Source organism: Onychomys torridus, chromosome 8 (assembly GCF_903995425.1).
Source record: "Onychomys torridus chromosome 8, mOncTor1.1, whole genome shotgun sequence".
Lineage (NCBI taxonomy): Eukaryota > Metazoa > Chordata > Mammalia > Rodentia > Cricetidae > Onychomys > Onychomys torridus.
In genome coordinates this window covers 64,562,148-64,582,479 of record NC_050450.1, presented here as the reverse complement: position 1 = coordinate 64,582,479, position 20,332 = coordinate 64,562,148, and the positions used below count along the sequence as shown (strand labels likewise).

At 49.0% G+C, this 20,332-nt stretch overlaps 1 protein-coding gene across 2 annotated transcripts in view; it reads left to right on the top strand.

The window, feature by feature from the left end:
* The window catches only part of Nxn (nucleoredoxin), a 144,886-nt gene that overhangs the window by 108,799 nt on the left and 15,755 nt on the right, over positions 1-20,332 (top strand). For both annotated transcript variants that reach the window (XM_036197776.1, XM_036197777.1), the window contains exons 2-4: positions 14,601-14,718; positions 17,873-18,006; positions 18,631-18,731. In XM_036197776.1, the coding sequence (XP_036053669.1) occupies positions 14,601-14,718; positions 17,873-18,006; positions 18,631-18,731 (353 nt within the window). The remainder of the gene's footprint in view (positions 1-14,600; positions 14,719-17,872; positions 18,007-18,630; positions 18,732-20,332) is intronic.

Sequence of the window (20,332 nt, the reverse complement as noted above, 5' to 3'; positions counted from 1 at the left end):
CCCTGGGCTAACACTGTTTCTGAGAGGAAACAGATGGGTGTCTGTTTTCTGACACAGAGGTTTCTTGGTGTGATTTATTTTTCAATTTAAAATGCTAACAAGGGGCTGGAGAGACGGCTCAGAGGTTAAGAAGACAAAGGTTTGATTCCCAGCACCCATATGGTGGCTTACAATTCCAGTTCCAGGAATCCAATGCCCTCTTCTGGCCCTTGGGCCACCAGGTGCACATGTGTTTCTTAGACATTCACGCTGGCAAGACACCCATACACACAAAATAAATTAAATCTTAAAAATAAAAACAACCAACTAACAGAGAAACCTCACTGGTCCATTTTTTTTTGCAAAGCCTTTTTATCTGCTCTTGTAAATGATTGCCTTATACCTACTATGGAGCCACAAGGGCTGGTCAATTGGGGTAAATTGGTTCCATCTACCACCTTCCAGCTAAGGGGAAACAGATAGCAGGTAACCTTGCCCGGACAAGCAGATCTCCAAATCTGCAAGGCATGGTCCTCCTTCAAAATGGTTGCCCGTCATTGTTAGACTTCCTTTCTGCACCCCCTGCCCATCTTGATTTTTCAAGACAAGGTTTCTCTGTGTAGCCCTGGCTGTCCTGGAACTCACTCTGTTGACCAAGCTGGCCTCGAACTTAGAGATCTGCCTCCCAAGTGCTGGGATTAAAGGTGTGCATCACTACACTCAGCTTCTGCCCTTTTCTTTTGTTTTAACCTTGTGGGCCCTGTCAGGATCTGGTATAGCAAATCTCCTCTCCTCTAGGTTATGACACTAACAGTGTGGATTGAAAACAGGTGACATGCATTTTGTTTTGTTTTTCGAGACAGGGTTTCTCTGTGTAGCTCTGGCTGTCCTGGAACTCCCTTTGTAGACCAGGCTGGCCTCGAACTCACAAAGACCCACCTGCCTCTGCCTCTGGAGTACTGGGATTAAAGGCTTGCACCATCACCGCCCAGTGGTGACATGTCTTTTAAAGTCCTTGTGTGTCTAAGCAAAAGGGTCCTGCTTGGTGTGGATGTGGGAAACATGAGCACCCTTCCAGTTCTATTGGCAGCTCCACAGTGACACAAGCCACAGAAACTCTATCCCCCTCTAGTTGTGACTGCCTTTGGGGTTGGGACCCTGTCCCTTAGATTGGCTGTTTGTCCCGAAGTCAGAGAAGACTCACAGCCATTTCTTCAGCTCTCCCAGGCTGTTATTAAAAGGGTGTCCCAACCACTCTGCCCAGTGGAGGTTTGGGACCAGATGGGCTGTAAGCAATCCCTCTGTCAGCTTGTGGGAATTGCAGTGTGGGGAAGCCCGGCCACTTCCCCTAGGCTGCATCTGCGGTGCTAGCAGGGAAGATCCTGGAAGCCATATGCCCCTTTGTAGTCTCAGAACACTGAGACTCTCCAGTCACCGAGTCATTCAGGCAGGAAATCGAACAGCTTGGTAAATGCCCCCCTTTAAATGGTGCTGGAAATGATGCCATATTCCAAGTATTAGGCACCAAGTATTCCAGGCCAACCCCCAACTACAGGAATTCAGAGGGATTTTGAATTTTAGCATTTTGATTCCCCGCCCCCCCCAAGGATCTTCCTATAATATAGCCTGGCTGTCCTGGAACTTGCCTTATAGACCAAGATGGCCTCAAACTCACAGATACCTGCCTGCCTGTGCCTGCCTAAGTACTGGGATCAAAGACACATTCCACCATGGCCCAGCAAATTTTAGCACTTTTAAAAGGGGACCTTTAGCCTGGGATGGTGGTGCATGCCTTTAATGCCGGTACTCAGGAGGCAGAGTTCGAGGCCAGCCTAGTCTTACAAAAAGCAAGTTCCAGGATGCCCAGGGCTGTTAGACCTGTCTTAAAAAGGGAGGGTGGGGTGGGGCTTGTATAATTGTTGGTGAAAACCAGTCTGAATATGAGGCTTTCTGGCGGTTTGGTAATTAAGCTGCTTTTTGTGTGGTTCTTGAAGAAGGCTGAGGAGGGCTACATTCTCAGAGTGTACCTCACGTCCTTAGTTCCCGCTGCCTAGTTCTTCCGTTTCTGGGATACAGACTAAGTTCATGTTCTGTCCTTGCTAGCATCCACTGTAGCCTCATCACCACCAAAGGCACAAGCCCAAAATGGTATGGGAGCCAACTCCTATAATCATAGGACTTGGGCTACTATGGAGTACATAGAAACTGGGACAGGAAGACCTCAAGTTCAAGGCCTGCCTGGGCTACATAGCAAGACCTTGTCTATGCAGCCAGGTGCTGCTGCTGGCCGTCAGATACAGGGCTCTGAGCCACCAGAGGTCTGCCTCTTTGCTTCTCAACTTCTGGTTCCTCTCTGTGTGGTGCCCGTCAGATCGTGTCTGGTTGTGGCTGCAACGAGTGACTTAGTGACTCCCCTGTTGTGAGACAGGAGGAACAACAGATTGGAGCTGGCCTGGAAAGAATCTTCATGTCTGTAATAAAGCCAGGGTTCCTTGGGTGAACTGCAGTTTTATCCAGTGTATGCTTTTGGCTCCTTTCAAAGCTACCACTTCTACCACCACCTCTTCCATTTTTCTAAAGGTAGGCCGTTACTTTGTAGCCCAGCCTGTCTAGTGTGGGGGGCCAGCTCCCACATTTATTTACCCCAAGGACTCTTGAAGAGTGAGGGATAAGAGATTTAGATAGAAATATAGAGAAGAGACAATTAGAAACAGCCTCAGGAGGGCCTGGGTCAAAACCCACCTGCCCCTTCTGTCTCTACTAAAAGGGCTTTTAAAGGAATGCCAAGGGGTGGAGCAAAGACTTCCCCCAGCACAGCCAAGTGCAGCCCATCCCGAGCACCTGGTGACCATGCACGTGGTCAATCCATCCCCTAATGCAGCCCTGCTGTGTAAAGTAAGCTCAGATCTCACTAGGAAACCTTTGTGGGCTCCCACAGTCTATCAGCTTCCCTTTTCTTGATCTGAATTCATGCCCCTACCCTCTGGCAGGAAGTCCCCCATAAAGGGTCTGTGTTTATGTGGGTGATGCTGGGTCCCAGGCCTGGCAGGGCACTAGTGACCTAGGCCCATGGTCTAGAGCCCCATCCTTAGCGCTTTTGAGTTTGAGGACCACAGGCACATTGCCCTAGCATGGACTCCTGAGTGGACCATGTGCCCAAGACATTTCTAAGCACTTCCTGTGTGCGGCCTGCTCTCTGTCCTGGGCAGTGGGGACCACAAGGCCAGCTGATGGTTGGACTAAAGTGAACCCTGGGGAGGATAAATAAACCCTTGAGCATGTGTTCCCATTCTCTGCCCTCTGCTTCCTCGGTGTAGCTGAAACACAGTGGTCATCTTGGAGCCGGATGGAAGGGGCATGGTTGCCAAGCATCGTGTGTGGCCCCTGCCATCACCTTGGACTGAGGTGTGACTATGGACACAAAGCTTTCCGTGCACCAGCAAGGTTTGGGAGACTGGCTGCCAGGGGCAGGTGAAGAGACAGAAGTGGCACGTGAAGCTTCACCCTCTCTGCCTGCAGTGGTTTGTTGTAGAAAGTGTCTTGCAAGAATAGCAAAGCTTTGAGGCGTCCGTGCCTGCACCCCAGGCAGGAAGGACCTGGTATTTACCAGGCGTCACCCTGTCTGTGGGGCTGAAGGAATCCTAAGTGAATATAAGGCCTACGAGGTCATGTCCTTCCTTTCCTCCCCACCAGACTGGGAACCTGCAGCTGACCTGGGTGCTAGGCCACGGTTAGAGAGGACATCATAGTTCCAGTTATGGTCTGTAGAAGCTGCCGTGTGTTCTTTTGTGACATCATCATCTGTTCCTTCCCTCCATCCTCTCTTCCCTTCCTCTTTTTCTTTCTTTTTTTTTGGGGGGGGCGTGGTTATGGGGATAGAACCCAGAACCTTATGCAGGCCAAGCAAGTGTTCTACCACCGAGCTACCTCCCACTTTTCTCCTCATGATTTCCGACATTGCTGGAGTTCTTACTGTACACCACGCTGTACTCTAGAATCTTAATTCTCACAGTATGGTCTGACGCAATATGATGATCCCCCGTTTTCCCCCAAGGAAACTGAGGCTCTCTCTGAGAGATGATGTAACAGATGCAAAGATCACCCACCTAGTGTACCACAGGGTCAAGATTTGGGCCTGGGGAGCCTGGCTTTAGAATACCTTCCTGACCATTTTACTATCCCACATTGCCCTCCACCAACAGGCTGCTGACTAAAGATTTGGTTGGCTGCCGAGGACTAAATCAGCTGTGAGTGGCGGTTCAAGTGACCCCTCACCTTTTACAGGGGAGTGCTCGTGTGCAGGAGTAAGTTTATTAACATGTCACGGTCGCTTAATTAAGCCAGTGTCCTTCTTGTGTCTTGCTTGTTTCTCTGGCACGGTCAGTTTTATGTTGTACGTGTACATATTTGGTCAGAGGCCCATGTAATCTTATTGTATACTCAAGAGACTGGGACAGGAAGATCTCTAATGCACAGACAGCCTGGGCTACATGGAGAGTTCTCCATCAGCCTGGACTTCCCAATGAGACCCTGACACCCGCTCCGCCCTCCAAATCCTGTGCTATAATAACCGTGCAGTGGGAGGCCATTGTTCTCATAAGACAGCCTAGCCCAGTCTACAGGCATCTTTTCCTTGGTCTCCCATGCTGGTTTTGTGGGGTTTTTTGTTTGTTTGTTTGGTTGGTTGGTTGGTTGGTTGGTTGGGGTTTTTTTTGTTTTTGTTTTTGTTTTTATTTTGGTTTTGGTTTTGGTTTTTCAAGACAGGGTTTCTCCGTGTAGTTTTGGTGCCTGTTCTGGATCTTACTCTGTAGCCCAGGCTGGCCCCGAACTCACAGAGATCTGCCTGCCTCTGCCTCCTGAGTGCTGGGATTAGAGGCGTGGGCCACCACTACCCGGCCTCACATGCTGTTTTGTTCTCTGGGTGGGCTCCAGGCAAAGGAAGGATGGGAAGGGGACGGGAACAGAGGCAAAGGCATTATTAGGCAAAGGGAGTGATTCCACTGGCATTTGAAACTGTCAGTCATATGTGGTTTAGAGACTGTTCCCTGCAAGGAATTAGGGGGACGCCGGATCATGAAGCCATTTAAACAGCCCGATGGACTGCTTAGCTGGGCAGCTGACCAAGAGCCCTGATGTCCATATCCCTCCCTCCTCCCTCTCTCCCTTCCTCACTTCCTCCTTCTATCCCATTCCTCCTTCAGTTCACCACCACCACCCACCACCACCCACCACCACCCACCACCACCCACCACCACCCACCACCACCCACCACCACCCACCACCACCCACCACCACCCACCACCACCCACCACCACCCACCACCACCCACCACCACCCACCACCACCCACCACCACCCACCACCACCCACCACCACCCACCACCACCCACCACCACCCACCACCACCCACCACCACCCACCACCACCCACCACCACCCACCACCACCCACCACCACCCACCACCACCCACCACCACCCACCACCACCCACCACCACCCACCACCACCCACCACCACCCACCACCACCCACCACCACCCACCACCACCCACCACCACCCACCACCACCCACCACCCCCCACCACCACCCACCACCACCCACCACCACCCACCACCACCCACCACCACCCACCACCACCCACCACCCCGTGCCCTTTCATTGAATACGTAACACACTGAGCACTGTCCTTGGCCACCAGCTCTACCAGGCTGTTCAAATCCCAGCACAGTCCAGATCGCATCCTGAGAATCACGTTGTAGGAGCAAGGGGATCAAAAAGCTGGTCTGAACTCTGGGAACAGAACAAAGTCTCCAGGAGCAGCTGGAAGGTGGTGTTGGGATAGCAGCAGTGAGATCCGTGTGAAGGCAGCTGTGAGCCTCCATCTCTTACACATCCATTACCTGGGCCTGGCCCTAGTTACTCAGAGTAACTCACCTGTTCTTCACCACAGTCTGTGACTGCGGTTCTATTAACCCATTTTACAGATGAAGACATTCAGAGAGACATTAGCAGTCTCGCCCTGGGATTCCTGAGCAGTGGTAACTGACTCAGACACAGGCATCCTGGCCCCAGAGCCTGGATGGTAGGTGGGAGGAGGGGTTTTTACCCCTGGCTGTCTTTGATGGCCTTGGGTTGTATTTGTTTAGGAAGGTGGGACACATTCAAGGATCTGTTTTTGAGTGCCACCACACTGAAAAGGTGGCTTTAACTGCAGTCAGCGTAGGGTGGAAGGGCAGGGGGCGGAAGGGCAGGGGGCGGAAGGGCAGGGGGCGGAAGGGCAGGGGGCGTTCGCCTGAGAAGGCTCCAGCTGACCTGACCACGCAGCTTGCTGATTAATCCTACATCTGTGTTAGCTTTGGCTCCTTCCCACAGATTTGCAGCAGCTGTCGAGAAATAAAAGCTTTAGCCCCTCGGTCAAGTGCAAGAGCCAGTCCTCAGCCTGGGAGCAGATCTGGGGTCACACTGTGGGGCTGAGCCTTCTCAGAAATCATTAAGTCACCTTTCCCGGAAGCGTCTTCGGTGCTGGCTAATGGGGTGCTTTAGATGAGCTCCGCTTTCGCTCGCGTCTTGACAGTTGACCAGATCTGGGCCCGTCCTTTGTCAGAGCTGCTGCATTGTACATGGCTCACTGTCACAGATTTTCTGGCCAGCATCTCCGGGCTGACAGTTCCAACCACAACCTTGGAACCAGAACCTGCCATCAGGCCCAGGATTTGAATTTTCTGGAAACTGGATAGCCTGTTTGGTCATCATCACCCTTGTGATTTCTGCCAAGTTGAGCTAGTGTTTCTTTACTGCGCGTTGCTTGTTTGTTTGTTTCCTTGCTTCTGGATCTGGCAAACCAATCTTCAGTATTTGTTTATTTGTGGAGAGAGTAAGGATCAAGTTTTCAGGTGGTGTCTGTACGTGTGGGAAGGAGGGGTGGCATGTGCCTGTGTGTGTGTGTGTGTGTGTGTGTGTGTGTGTGTGCGTGTGCGCGCGCCTGTGTAGGTCAGAGAGGCTGTCAGGTTTCCTGCTTTATCACGTCCCACCTTATTCTCTTAAGTCTGGGTCTCTCATTGAACATGGACCATGCAGGTTTTTTTTTGGCTAGGCTGGCTGGCCCACGAGACCCAGTGGTCCTCTGTGGCTCCGCCATGCTGAAACTACACCTGCCTGTAGTCCCTCGGATGCTGGGGGATCCTGTCGCAGGCCATGACGCTTATGCTGTAAGCACCGTTAACCAGTGAGCCATCTCCCCAGGCCTAACCGTTAACATTTCAACACTTAGATCTCTAAGCGTTAGGGGTTTGCTGTGACATATTCTGTTGCCGTCACCTGGCCTTTAGGAAACGGGAAGAAAAAGATCCTGTGAATGGCAGGCGCCATCAGAATGAACCTTGGGTGGACTCTTTGCCAGGATAGTCACTGGAGAGAGGGCAGATGTGCATGTGAAAGTCCCTTGCACTTTCCAACTGTAGCAGTGACCACCGATGTGACCCTTTTTAATATTCCTGAGTTGCACTGGGGATGTAGCTCAGGGATACTGTTGTCTGACATATCCAAGGCCCCAGTACCACCTTAAAAGATGGAAATGCTCACTTTGCCCGTGGCCGGATCCAAAAATCTGAGCCCAGTGGAACACGAGCTCTTGCCCGCCCTCCAGTCTTCAGGTTCAAAGGCAGCTGGCTGGGAAGAGCCTGACTCAGCGCCCCCCCTCCTCCGCCCGCCTGCATCAGATTGCGCTGTTTCCCTGCTTTTAGTCCTTCAAGCCAGAGGCAGGAAACCAAGGAGGAATTCCTTCCAGAGTCAGATGTGGTGTCAGGGTTCTCTTAGCAAAACCACAGAGACAAAAGCCAAAACAATTCCAGCAGGGCATGAGGACACACGCCTGTAGTCCCAGCCACGTAGGAGGATGAGGCAGGAGGATGGATGGCTTGAGACCCGGAGTTCAAGATTAGCCTGAGCAACTCTCTCACTCTCTCTCTCTCTCTCTCTCTCTCTCTCTCTCTCTCTCTCTCTCTCTCTCACACACACACACACACACACACACACACACACACACACACACACACACTCGCTCACATGCTCACACACATCAGAAAATCTGAAAGTAAAGCTGAGGAGTTAAGAGACAACCACAAAGAGCTGACATAAAACAGAGTCTCCAAGTATATCTAGTGTTGCATAAGGTGCTTATGGCAAAATCTCCGATTTCGGAAGGAAACCCCCATTCCGTAAATCATCTCATTTACAGCCTACTAACTGAGCACTTGATTGATTAACTGTAAAACAAAGCTGACAAGGAAATGTTCTTTGAAGAGGATGCTGACAAGACAAGGGGGAAGTAAGCATAAATTGGATTCCAGTATTAATGAAGCATCTCATGTGCATCCGGCTTTTACAATTCAAGTGTTTCCACATGTGACACCTGCCTTGGGCTCATACACCCTGCGTTGTGGGTATGATGTACTCTGAGTAAGGTGTGACCTGCCCACAGAAGTCTAGTGAGGTTTTGGGGCCAGGAGGTGGAATGTTTTCTTTCCATGCTGACATGTTTCCTCCCAGACAAAACTTTTAGATGATGAAGTGCTGACGGTTAAATCTGGGGGTTCTGGGGGTTCTGGGGCTTGGTGGTAGAGCACTTGGTCTGGAGTACATGAAACCCTTAGTTCAAACCTCAGTAACCCCCCCTCCCCGAAAGCTCAATTGTAACACCAAGAGGGATATGAGCTCACTTTTGGAGGTGTTTTTTGGGGATGATGGGTTTGGAGATAGGGTCTCTCTATGTAGCCTTGGCTATCCTGGAACTCTCTGTGGAGACCAGGACTAGACTCAGACTCACAGAGATCCGCCTGCTTCTAGCTCCTGAGTGCTGGGATCAGAGATGTGCGCCACTACTCGTGGCTGCTTGGGGTGCTTTTTAAAAAGTGCACTTAGCTGGAAGAGCTATCTTATCTAGCATAGCACTAGTGCCCTAAGATGAAGGGTGATCTGGACGCTGTAGCCACTCATTAGCCTGGAAAGTACTCGGGACTCTGGCAGCAGGACCTTGGCGTTTACCACCCACTTCACCATGCTGGTGGCTTAGATTTTCGGCAGGTCCTGCTTCTGTTGGACATTTGAATGGCAGGCATAAAGGTAGTTGGTGTCAAAGCTCTTCTTGTGGTTTCCAAGTCAAGACTGGTACAATACAAACTCTTTTAAGACCAAGGGTCTGTATTTGGGACCCACAGACATGCTGCAGTTCTGCAGGTCCCACTAATGGGCTTCAGGATTCATGAAGTACACATACTTTCTATGTATGTACTTCTCCCTCCCTCCCTCCTTCTCTCCTTCCCTCCCCTCCCCTCCTTTTCTCTCTTTCTCTCTTTCTCTCTCTCTCTCTCTCTCTCTCTCTCTCTCTCTCTCTCTCTCTCTTTCTTTCTTTTTTGAGACAGGGTTTCTCTGTGTAGCCTGGATGCCCTGGAATTCACTCTGTAGACCAGGCTGGCCTCGAACTCACAGAGATCTACCTGCCTCTGCCTCCCGAGTGCTGAGATTAAAGGCGTGCGCCACCACCTCCCAGTTTATCTATACATTTTTCTACAATAGAAATGTATGTGTGACCCTCCCTCCAGTGGTTTAGAAGCCTGTTTTTAGAGGCCTCTGGGAAACCTTTAGTGGACTAGAAGGCAGAATGAATGGTACTTGACGCACAAGCTTTTCTCATATCCATTCAGTGTAATAGAGCCCTCAGCATAGGCAAAGATGCCACTCCAACCTACAGGCCAACTTTCTGGTTCAGGTATTAAGATCTAATCAGGTATCAGGGGTGAGGTGCTGGCAAGAAGGCACATTGGTTAAGAGGGTGTCCTCTTCTAGAGGACGTTGAGTGTGGCTCCAACACCCACATCAGAAGACGCACAACCACCTGTACTCCAGCCAGGGCATCTGATGCCCTCTTCGGGCCTCTATGGGTACCTGCACACAAGTAGTGAACATTCACACAGATATGTACATATGTGTGGAAATTTTAAAAAGGGAAAAGAACAACTGGAGAGATGGCTCAGCAGTTAAGAGCATTGCCTGCTCTTCCAGAGGAGCCGGGTTTGATTCCCAGCATCCTCATGGAGGCATACTGCATTCTGGAACTCCAGTTCCTAGGGATCTGGCACCTTCTTCTGGTCTCCAAGGGGGATCAGGCACACATGTTATGCACAGACATAAATGCAAGCAAAAAAAAACCCTCATACACATATAAATGAATAAATAAATATTTAAATATTTAAATATTAAAAAAGAAAAGATCAGAATGATTGTTTCTGGGTTTTCTGCACTGTTTCTGAGCCGAGTAACCTTGATCTACAGCCTGAGAAAGTCTGTACCCAGCCACAGATAGAGCTTGCTGATGAATAAGTTCCTAAATAAACCACTGTCAGGGTTGGGGATTTAGTTCAGTGGTAGAGCACTTGCCTAGCAAGTGTAAGGCCCTGGGTTCAATCCTCAGCTCAAAAAAAAAAAAAAAAAAAAAAAATCACCATCATAAAATTAGACCATGATGGGTTAGACTATAAAAGGATGAACTTTTCAGTGTCCCTTATAAGCATAGAAGCAACAAATGTTTCCCCTAAGCCAGTGGGCTGGTACTTGGAAGCAAAGATCCAACAATCTTTGGAAATAGGAGCCATGAGCTGCTACCCTCCTGAGACCCAAGGAGGAAGGAGCACCCCCTCTAGGTAGGAGGGCAGACAAGGGTTATTGGACTTCTTACTTCCCCATGGTAGATCCTTCAAGAAAAACTATCTGTGCTGACCTGGGGTGGGACAGTCTGCACTGAGTCCTTGTCCTCTGGCAGAGGCAGCGTCTCTAACAAGCATCTAGAGCCCAGGCTGCCTGGACACTTGAAGTCACTCTTTCTTTTTGCTATCATTGTTAGTTTCTTTTCTTTTTACACCCCACCTCCCCAAAAACCCCACAAGGGTAGGGCTGGGGAGATGGTTCAGTAGTTAAGAGCATTTGCCTAAGTTCCTAGCACCCATGGCGAGGCATCTTCCAACCACCTGTCTCTAGTTCTACACTGGATGCCCTCTTCTGGCTTCCAAGGGTACTTGCATACATGTGAGACACATACAGATACATATACATAAATTAAAAAAAAAAAAAAAAAAAGACTAGGCTCCAGTCGGTTTGTCAGTCAGCCTGTCTGTCTGTCTAACTACCTACCTGTCTGTCTGTTACCACTGAGCTACACCTGGGCCCTATAGGGTGTATATACACATAGGTAAGGGACTTGGGCTGTAGCTCTGACTGCATCCCCTCTGGCCATTGCAGCCCCCCCTCCTGCCTTTTGACAGGTTCCTTGGGCTCCGGTGGCCTTCTCTGTGCATGTAACTTGCTTTGTTGCATGATAGAAGTCTGTGTCCCAGGGGGCTGAAGAGATGGTTTAGCAGTTAAGAGTACTGACTGCTCTTCCAGAGGTCCTGAGTTCAATTCACTATATACATAATAAATAAACAAATCTTTTTTTTTAAAAAAGTCCATATCCCCGTGTCATTCATCATAAATGTGTGCTTGTGTGTGTATGTGTATATGTGTATGTATACGAGTATATGTATATACGTGTATATGTGTGTGTCTATGTGGGCCATTCTTCTAACTACACCTTTGCACTTTCCCTGCAAGGGTTTCTTTCTAGTCCCTACAAGTGTCTGAAATTATTGCTCCATTTCTATTCTTATTTATTGTCTTTTTCACCCATGAGAGTAGAAACTCTACCAGGGCAGTAACTTCATCTGCCTTGTTCTTTCTCATGCCTCCTGTGTTTAAAAGAGGCTTAGCATGTAGTAGGCATTCAGTTTATAGCTGCATAGTGAATCTCAGCACTTGCTGGTTCTAAAACATGTACAAAAGAAAGCCTGATATGTCATTAGCTGTATATGAGCTGACAATATATTACTACCTATGTGTGTGCTAACATCAGTGAGTGTAAGATAGCTGTAGGCAGGCTTTCCTGTCCTGCCAGACAGTTCCCAAATAAACCACATAGAGACGATTTATTAATTATAAATGCTTGGCTGCTAGCTTAGGCTTGTAACTAGCTCTTATAACTTAAATGAACCTATAGTTCTTCCACGTGGCAGTACCTTCTTTCAGCACAGCACATTCATCTTGCTTCTTTCCACGTCTGCTTGAGATTCTGAGACTCCTCCCTTTCTTCTTCATGCTCTTTTTGTCTGCAAGTCCCGCCTAACCTCTACTTGCCCAGCTGTTGGCCAGTCACCTTCTTATTAACCCACCCACACTGACATGTATTCACACAGTGTAAAGGAATAGTCCACAGATAGCAAGGAAATCAAGGTGCATCTTCTCCATCAGATCTGAAGAACTGGCATCCGTGGTAATGTTGGCAAGGGAGCTAGGAAACGGGCTCTCTCCCTTGCTGCTGGAGGGAGCAGAGGATGTTCTCAGCTTTCCCAAGCAACGGATCCTGGGTTAACTCTTTTCAGTTTTGTGATTTGATGTTTCCCAAGTTTTTGAAGTGGCTGCTTTGTTCCTCCTCAAAAATTACATCTTAAACAACAAAAATTCAATTCAGTGATCTCAATCTTCCTGCTTAAATTTTTTCTCCTTCCTTCCTTCCTTCCTTCCTTCCTTCCTTCCTTCCTTCCTTCCTTCCCTCCCTCCCTTCCTTCCTTCCTTCCTTCTTCCCTCCCTCCCTTCCTTCCTTCCTTTCTTCCTTTCTTCCTTCTTCCCTCCCTTCCTTCCTTTCTTCCTTCTTCCCTCCCTCCCTTCCTTTCTTCCTTCTTTCCTTCCTTTGAGTATGGGGAGGGCCAGGCGGAGAATGTATTGTGTGCCCTCCTCTGATGCTCACTTATTTCTTTGAGGCAGGGTCTCTAGGTTGGAAACCAGCAAGCCCCAGGGATCCTCCGGTCTGCTCCTGTTGGAACTAGGGTTACAGGCATTTGTATAAGGATAGCAGGCTTGTTACATGGGTGCTAGGATCTGAATTCCAGTCCTCATGATTGTGGAGCAAGTATTAATTACTGAGCCAAATCTCTCCAGTGCACAACCCTCCCCCTGCCTTGGACACCTTTAAGTAACCTGGTTGGACTCTGGCACTGCAAATTTAAGTTACTAATTCCAGTGGAACGTCTTGTTTGTTGTCAGACCTCTGAAGTGTTTCATGAATATGCTGGTGCCACTCAGGAGGCAGAGGCAGGCAGATCCCAGAATTCCAGGCCAGCCTGGTCTATAGAGTGAGTTCCAGGACAGCCAGGGCTACACAGAGGAACCCTGTCTCCAAAAGCTGGTGGGGGAAATGTTTCATCAAAGGCTAGGACTGGTGCAGGAGGATCAGAGTTCAGGGTACCCTGGGTTTCATAGCTACGTGGTGAGGCCTAGTCTCAAAATAATAATAATAAGTGGATGCTTGATCTGAGCCCAGCATCAGGCTTCTGTGGAATGATGCAATGGTGGTCCTGAAGCTGTGCACAGCCGCTCACAGCCACTCTTGTTAGCTGTTTTGTGAGCCCACTGGAAACGTGGGGCCGGTAAGCAATCAAGAATGGCCACCCAGTTTGAAGCAGGATCCAACAAGCCTTCTGCCAAGCCTTGTGTCTCTACAGACTGAGAAGCCTCCGGTTTCTTGGCAGATACTCTGCCTGGAATTGCATGAAATGCCATCAGAGCCCCAGCCACATGCTCCTTCCTCTTCTGGGGTCTGTTGCCCTTCCACATACCCCTGCATTATTTGACCAGTGGCAAAGCCTCCCTGCCTGACTCCCAGGTCCCCCAGAAGGAAGTCCTGCAACCCTCGAGCATCTGTCTTTTGCTTCTTTCCGTTTGGAGCTATGTAGCTAACCCAACAGTTCCCTTCATGGTTGTGGTGCTAGGACTTGGTGGTTACATTTCAGAGAACGCAGCGGCCCACCGAAAGAGTCTTGGCCCCATGGCTGTGAACGAGCACTAGAGCCTGGGAAAATCTGGCTTCTGCCAGGACTTGGATGTTCCCAGGTTCTCAGCGTCCTTTTTCTTAGACCGAATAGTTCTTCCTGCCAACGTCAATATCTGCCAGCAGACTGGAGGCTGTTTGGAGTGGCACCGAGGGCTGAGGGTTGGGGCAGGTTTTTTGCCTTCGTTCAGCAAGACACACATACATAGCTATTCCAGTCACAGGCCTGGACAAGTGTAGAGAGCAGCACATTTTAACGACTTCTTGTTAGGAAGCCTGTCCCCTTCTCCTTGCCTGGTGACTGGCTGCTGCCTGCTGCTGGGTGGTGGGAGTTTCCTTCCTTCCCAAGTCACCTGGGAAGTAGCGGTCCCATTGTTCTCCAAAGATGGCAGTTCTTTATTGTGACTTTCAGGTGTTCCCTGGGGACTGGTAAGAGATTAAATGTCTCTCTGTCAACCACCTCTGTCACAGCATGAACCTTTCTAGGCTTCAGGGTCCTCCACACCTACAAGACCATAGGGGCACGTGGAGTTATCATTTAACCCATCCCTGTTGCCCGGCAGCTCTGATTTGAGCCAAATTATTCCCGTATCGTTTTTTTCCTTTCTAAAGCTTTTCCACACATCTCTTCCTGGGGCTGAGGGACTTGAAAGAACTCTGCAATTAATTTCGTTTGGGTTTAACCGCCTTATCATACTTTTCTTTTTATAGCTTAAACTTTGGAACAAATACCGAATCTCCAACATTCCGTCGCTAATATTCCTAGATGCTACGACAGGAAAGGTCGTGTGCAGGAATGGGCTCCTGGTGATCCGAGATGACCCAGAAGGTAAGTTGGGTGTTCCTGACTTTCCAACCCCCACTCTATCTCCCCCCCACACACACACATACAGTAATACTAATGAAGTACTGTAAGTAGGCTTACATGGCTAGAGAATATTATCTTGATGAAATTACTGTATTCTCCAGGTCATGGTTAAGATTTTTAAAGGCTCAGAATGTTTCTCCAGGGGGCATTAATTCTTGCGCCAAAGCAGATGGGATCTGGGAAGGAACGTTGAGCTTTGAGGGCTGGGGAGGCTGTTGAAAGGCAGCAAGGACCCAAATGCTTATCTCCAGTGCTGTTTCAGTAACAGCAGCTGCCTTAGCAATAAGAGTCTGCAGTGTGCATGTGTGTAGCGGGGAGTCCTCTTCTAGAATATAGAGTAGATGGGCGTGGCAATGTACACCTTTAATCCCAGCACTCCGGAGGCAGAGGCAGGTAGGTTTCTGCGAGTTCAAGACCAGCTGGCCTACCCAAGCAAGTTCCAGATTAGCCAGAGATACATAGTGACACCCTGTCTCCACAAAAACAAGCAATATACAACAGAGGAGAGGGTGGAAGGCTTAGTGGGTAAAGGCACTCACTGCCAAGCCTGACAACCTGAGTTCCATTCCTAGATCCTGCATGGTAGAAGGAGAGCCAACCCTACAAGCTGTCCACTGACCTTCCACATGCACTATAGATATGTATAAATAAACTAGAGCATATCCTTTATCCAAAAGGTCCTTGAGAATGCAGCAGACACCCTTACCTGCTCAGCAATCTCACTGGCCCTCCCAGTGAGTTCTCATATACATTTGGATTTGAGAATCGTGGGCTGGTGGGGTAGATTTGAATTCCTCCTGGGTAGTACCTGAGGCGGGTATTCCTAGACTCTGTCTTCAATTGGCGTGGGAACAGAAAGACTTCATAGATTGGAGGTTTTCAGATTTGGGGATGTTTGCATATATGTTACCAACTGACTGTCCTTAACCTCCAAATCTGAAACTTTTTGTTTTTATTTATTGGGTTTCTTGTTTTGTTTTTTGAGACAGGGTTTCTCTGTATAGCCCTGGCTGCCCTGGAACTCCCTTTGTAAACCAGGCTGGCTTCAAACTCACAGAGGTCTGCCTGCCTCCGCTCCCTGAGTGCTGGGATTAAAGGCATGCGCCACCATGACCAGCAAGATTTATTTATATATTTATTTGTTTGTTTAAGTCAGGAGTTCACTGTTTGCCCAGCCTACCTTGAAACTTGCTACATAGTCCAGGCTGCTCTAAATCTGTGCCCTTTTCCTGTCTCAGCCTCTTGAGTGCTGAGGCCTGAAATCTGAAATTTCTTGACTGTCAAAAAAGTTTGAAGCCAGATGGTGGTGTCGTATGTTTTTAATTTCAGTACTTGGGAGGCAGAGATAGGCAGATCCTATATGATTTCGAGGCTAGCCCGGACTATAGAGTGAGCTTCAGGACAGCCAGGGCCACACACAGAGAGACCTGTCTTGAAAAAAAAATTTTAAAAAAAAGAAGTTTGGATCTCAGATTTGGGGGTTCAGATTGTTCCACCGTGTCACCCAGCAAAGTCTTCATCTCTGGGTTGTTCTCTTGGCCTCTGGTAAGTGCACTGCCTTCCTTGCCTGCTGCAGTGTCTGTCCCAGTTCCCGATGGCCTTGCTCATGCTGACCTGCTAGCTGCTGTGTACTGGAAGTCTGCCTGGACCACCTACTCGGGGTCTGGCCAAGGTCTGCACTTTCCCCTCACACTGCTGGAATATGAGTTGCAAGGTCTCCACTGCCTTGCTGACCTAGCTAGAGGACTCATCCCTGGTTACAATAAACAAACAAACAAACAAAAACCACACACACACACACACACACACACACACACACACACACCTGGATGTAGTAGTGTATACCCGAAGCCCCAACATTCTGGAGGCTCAGAAGGTCCTGAGTGCAAAGCCAACCAGAGCTACTCTCAAAAAAATGGATAGCAAGGCCAGTGTGGTGGGACACACCTTTAATCCCAGCACTTGGGAGGCAGACGCATGTGGTGGTGCTCTGTAAATTGAGGCCAACTTGATCTACATTGTGAGGTCCAGGCTAGTCAGAGCTGTTTTGTGAGACTTGAGAGCGGAAGGGGGGTGGGGAGTTGAGGAAGATATCCTATGTAGAAGGATTTTCCTTTATAAAAGTCAGAACATAGTGAACTCACACCTCACCAACTCCCAAGATTGTTAACAGTATAGGCAGCCTAACCACTGTCTCCATTTCTGGGTGGGCTTGGACACCTGTATTTTTATCTGGACTCTCATCCCTGACCCCTCAGGCGATTTTGAGGCAGTGGGCCATGGACCACCCTGTGAGAGAATAATGTGTTGAGCTGGGAACATGTTAGTTCCCCTTCCTGCTGGGAGCCTGAGTGTTGTCAGAATGCTGACCATCTGGGTTTTGGAGATTTCCATTTTTATTACATTTCAATCTTCACTTGGTTCCCTAGGCCCCAGCCCAGGCCTGTTGTTGCTTTAGGATCTCTGGGGCTCAGAAGCATCATACTTGAAAATCCCACAGTGGGTTCCAGTATCCATTCTGGGTTGGGAACCGTGGGTTGGCTGGCTGGGATTAAATGGCTGGCTGGGTAGGGTAGTATCTGATGCAGGTACTAGAGACCCAGCTGTCTGCCAGTTACCTAGGAGGTCTGCTCTGGTCTCCTCTCTCCTCTGCTTGTTCATCTTTAACCTTGTTTCTGCATCCGGAGATAGTCCTCTGGAGAGGGGCCTTCTCATCCTCCAGGCATGGGAACCTCTGCCTAGGTGGTAATGAGGCTGTGCCACGGATGAGTTCTTTTGTTTTAAACTACCATTTTCTAAAAACTTGTTTTGTGTATGTTGTGTGTATTTGTTGACACACACATGCCCCAGCATACATGTAGATTCCATCAGAGCCTGTTCACTCCTTCCTCTACACATCCCAGGGATTGAACTGTGAGGCTTGGCTCCAGACAACCTTAGCCATGGAACCATCTTGCTAACCTGAGTTCTTTTGTTTCTGCGTTAGCTGCAGATCCTGTGGCTAGGCTCATTAACACTGCATGGTAACAAAGTTGTGCCTACAGTTCTGAGGAATCCCAGATCCCAGGCCATTGCAAACAGCCTTGACATTCTCACAATCTGTTGCCTGTTTCAGGTCTGGAATTCCCTTGGGGACCTAAGCCCTTCCGGGAAGTCGTTGCAGGGCCCTTGCTTAGAAATAACGGGCAGTCGCTGGAGAGCAGCAGCCTGGAGGGGTCTCATGTGGGAGTCTATTTCTCTGCACACTGGGTGAGTGTTTGGTCTCTCCTTGGTTTGGACTGAAGGAAGCAAGAGTGTCACTACTGTGCCTGAGAGCCCGGCTTCTCAGGGTCGGGGACTGTGGGAGAAGTTCCTGGGTTTTGCCTTTCTTAGCTCATTGATGACAGTAAGTGTTCAAGCCATGAATGATGGTACAGCAAGAAAACGACCTCTCGGGCTAGAGAGATGGCTCAGAGGTGAAGAGCACTGGCTCTTCTTCCCGGGGTCCTGAGTTCAATTCCCAGCAACCACATGGTGGCTCACAACCATCTATGATGAGATCTGGTGCCTTGTTATGGCCTGCAGGCATCCATGCAGGCAGGACACTGTACACATAATAAATAAATCTCTAAAGAAAAGTAAAAAAAGAAAACGACCTCTCCACAGCCATTTCCCAGGCTCCCCAAGGGGAGGTATCTCACTGCTACCTGCTGCATACTGCCTAGGCTGGGCCAAGTCTGTGCCTACTGATTGCCATGAAGAGGGGCAAGCTTACTTATCTCCTGTATAAACTGGATTTTGCGGTCCCTGATCTCCCCTTCTCGCCTGGCCCCCAGTGGCCTGTAGCTGGAAGGAGAGAAGGCTCGTAACATGGCAGAGGGTCTTGTCTTCCAGTGTCCACCCTGCCGAAGCCTCACCCGAGTGCTGGTAGAATCTTACCGGAAGATCAAGGAAGCAGGCCAGAAGTTTGAGATCATCTTCGTCAGCGCAGACAGGTACTGTGTACCCCTGAAGTGTGAGCGGCACTGCTTTCCCAGTGACAGCTTAGACCCGTTTCTTTTACCTCATATTTCTTCCTCAGTGGAGCCCATAGAGTAGGGCTTGGAGAAGACAGATCTGGAATATTAACAGAGGTAAACCTCGCTGCAAACACTGAGGCCCATTTCAGTCTAGGTTGTGCTCAGCTGAAATCAAGATACAGTTTGTATAGATTGTGAAGGAAGGGGAAATCTAGGGTGGAGGGTGGAAGCGAGCTGGAGGCTAGCACAGTGCTGACCGTTTTGCATGGATATGTATTCATTTTCTTCAATCTGGTCATGAACGCTGTCTAATACTACTGTAATGCACATGGATAAGAAATCAAACAAGCTGGGCAGTGGTGATGCATACCTTTAATCCCAGCACTCTGGGATGCAGAGGCAGGCGGATCTCTGAATTTGAGGCCAGCTTGATCTATAAAGCGCATTTCAGGACAGCCAGGGCTACACAGTGAAACCCTGTCTAGACAAGCCAAAAGAAAGCAAGGAAGGGGCTGAAGAGATGGCTCAGCTGTTAAGAGCACTGGCTATTCTTTCGGAGGACCCGGGTTCAATTCCCAGCATCTACATGGCTGCTCACAACTGTCTATAACTCCAGTTCCAGGGGATCCAACATCCTCACATAGACTCACATGCAGGTAAAAGGCTGATGTACATAAAATTTAAAAAAGGAAGGAAGGAAGGAAGGAAGGAAGGAAGGAAGGAGGGAAGGGAAGGGAAGGAAGGAAGAGAAGGAAGGGAGGGAGGGAGGGAGGGAGAGAGAGAGAGAGAGAAAGGTCACACAAGTGAGGGTGTGGGGTTTCGCCCCAGAGCCTCATCCTTTGGTCTCTGTTGTTTCTGCTTCCCACCATTCCATTCATCAATCAGCAATCTTCAGCTCAGAACCCCGAACCAAGATCCAGACAGACACCAGGAGTTTCTGCTTCCTAAAGTGCTGCTCACAGAGGCTCTCAAGATGCCACCTTGTACTTCCTGTGCTGTTCATTGGCTCATGGTTCCACCTCACAGTTCCCAGTCTCAAAGCAAGGGACTGGAGACAAGCCTGGGGACATTTAAAGCTTTAAACTGTATCGCCTTTATTAAAACACAATTTCTAAACAAATAAATTGCATCCATTTTAGGTTTGTAGTTCAGTGAGCGTTGCCTCACATGTTTATCCATGTCATTATTGTCATGTAGTCAAGATACAGAACATTTCCATTACTCAGAAGGCTCCTTTTTGCCCTTCCTGGTCATTGCACATTTTATAGCTAGCCCTAATGTGCTTTCTATGACTTCAGTGTATTGACCTTCCCTGGCATTTCTTGCATGTACAGTCATACGTTCCAAGTTGATGGTTCTGTACACACACAGCTCTGTGTGCAAACTAGAAATCCACGGGCAGCACAATTGTGGTTTGTGTCCAGGCCTGTTACAAAAGTCAGATGTGTCAGGGCTGGAGAGATGGCTCGTGGTTAAGAACTTTTTCTGCTCCATCAGAGGACCAGAATTCAGATTCCAGCACCCATATCTATTGGGCAGCTCACAAACACCTGTAACTCTAGCTCCAGTGTCCCTTT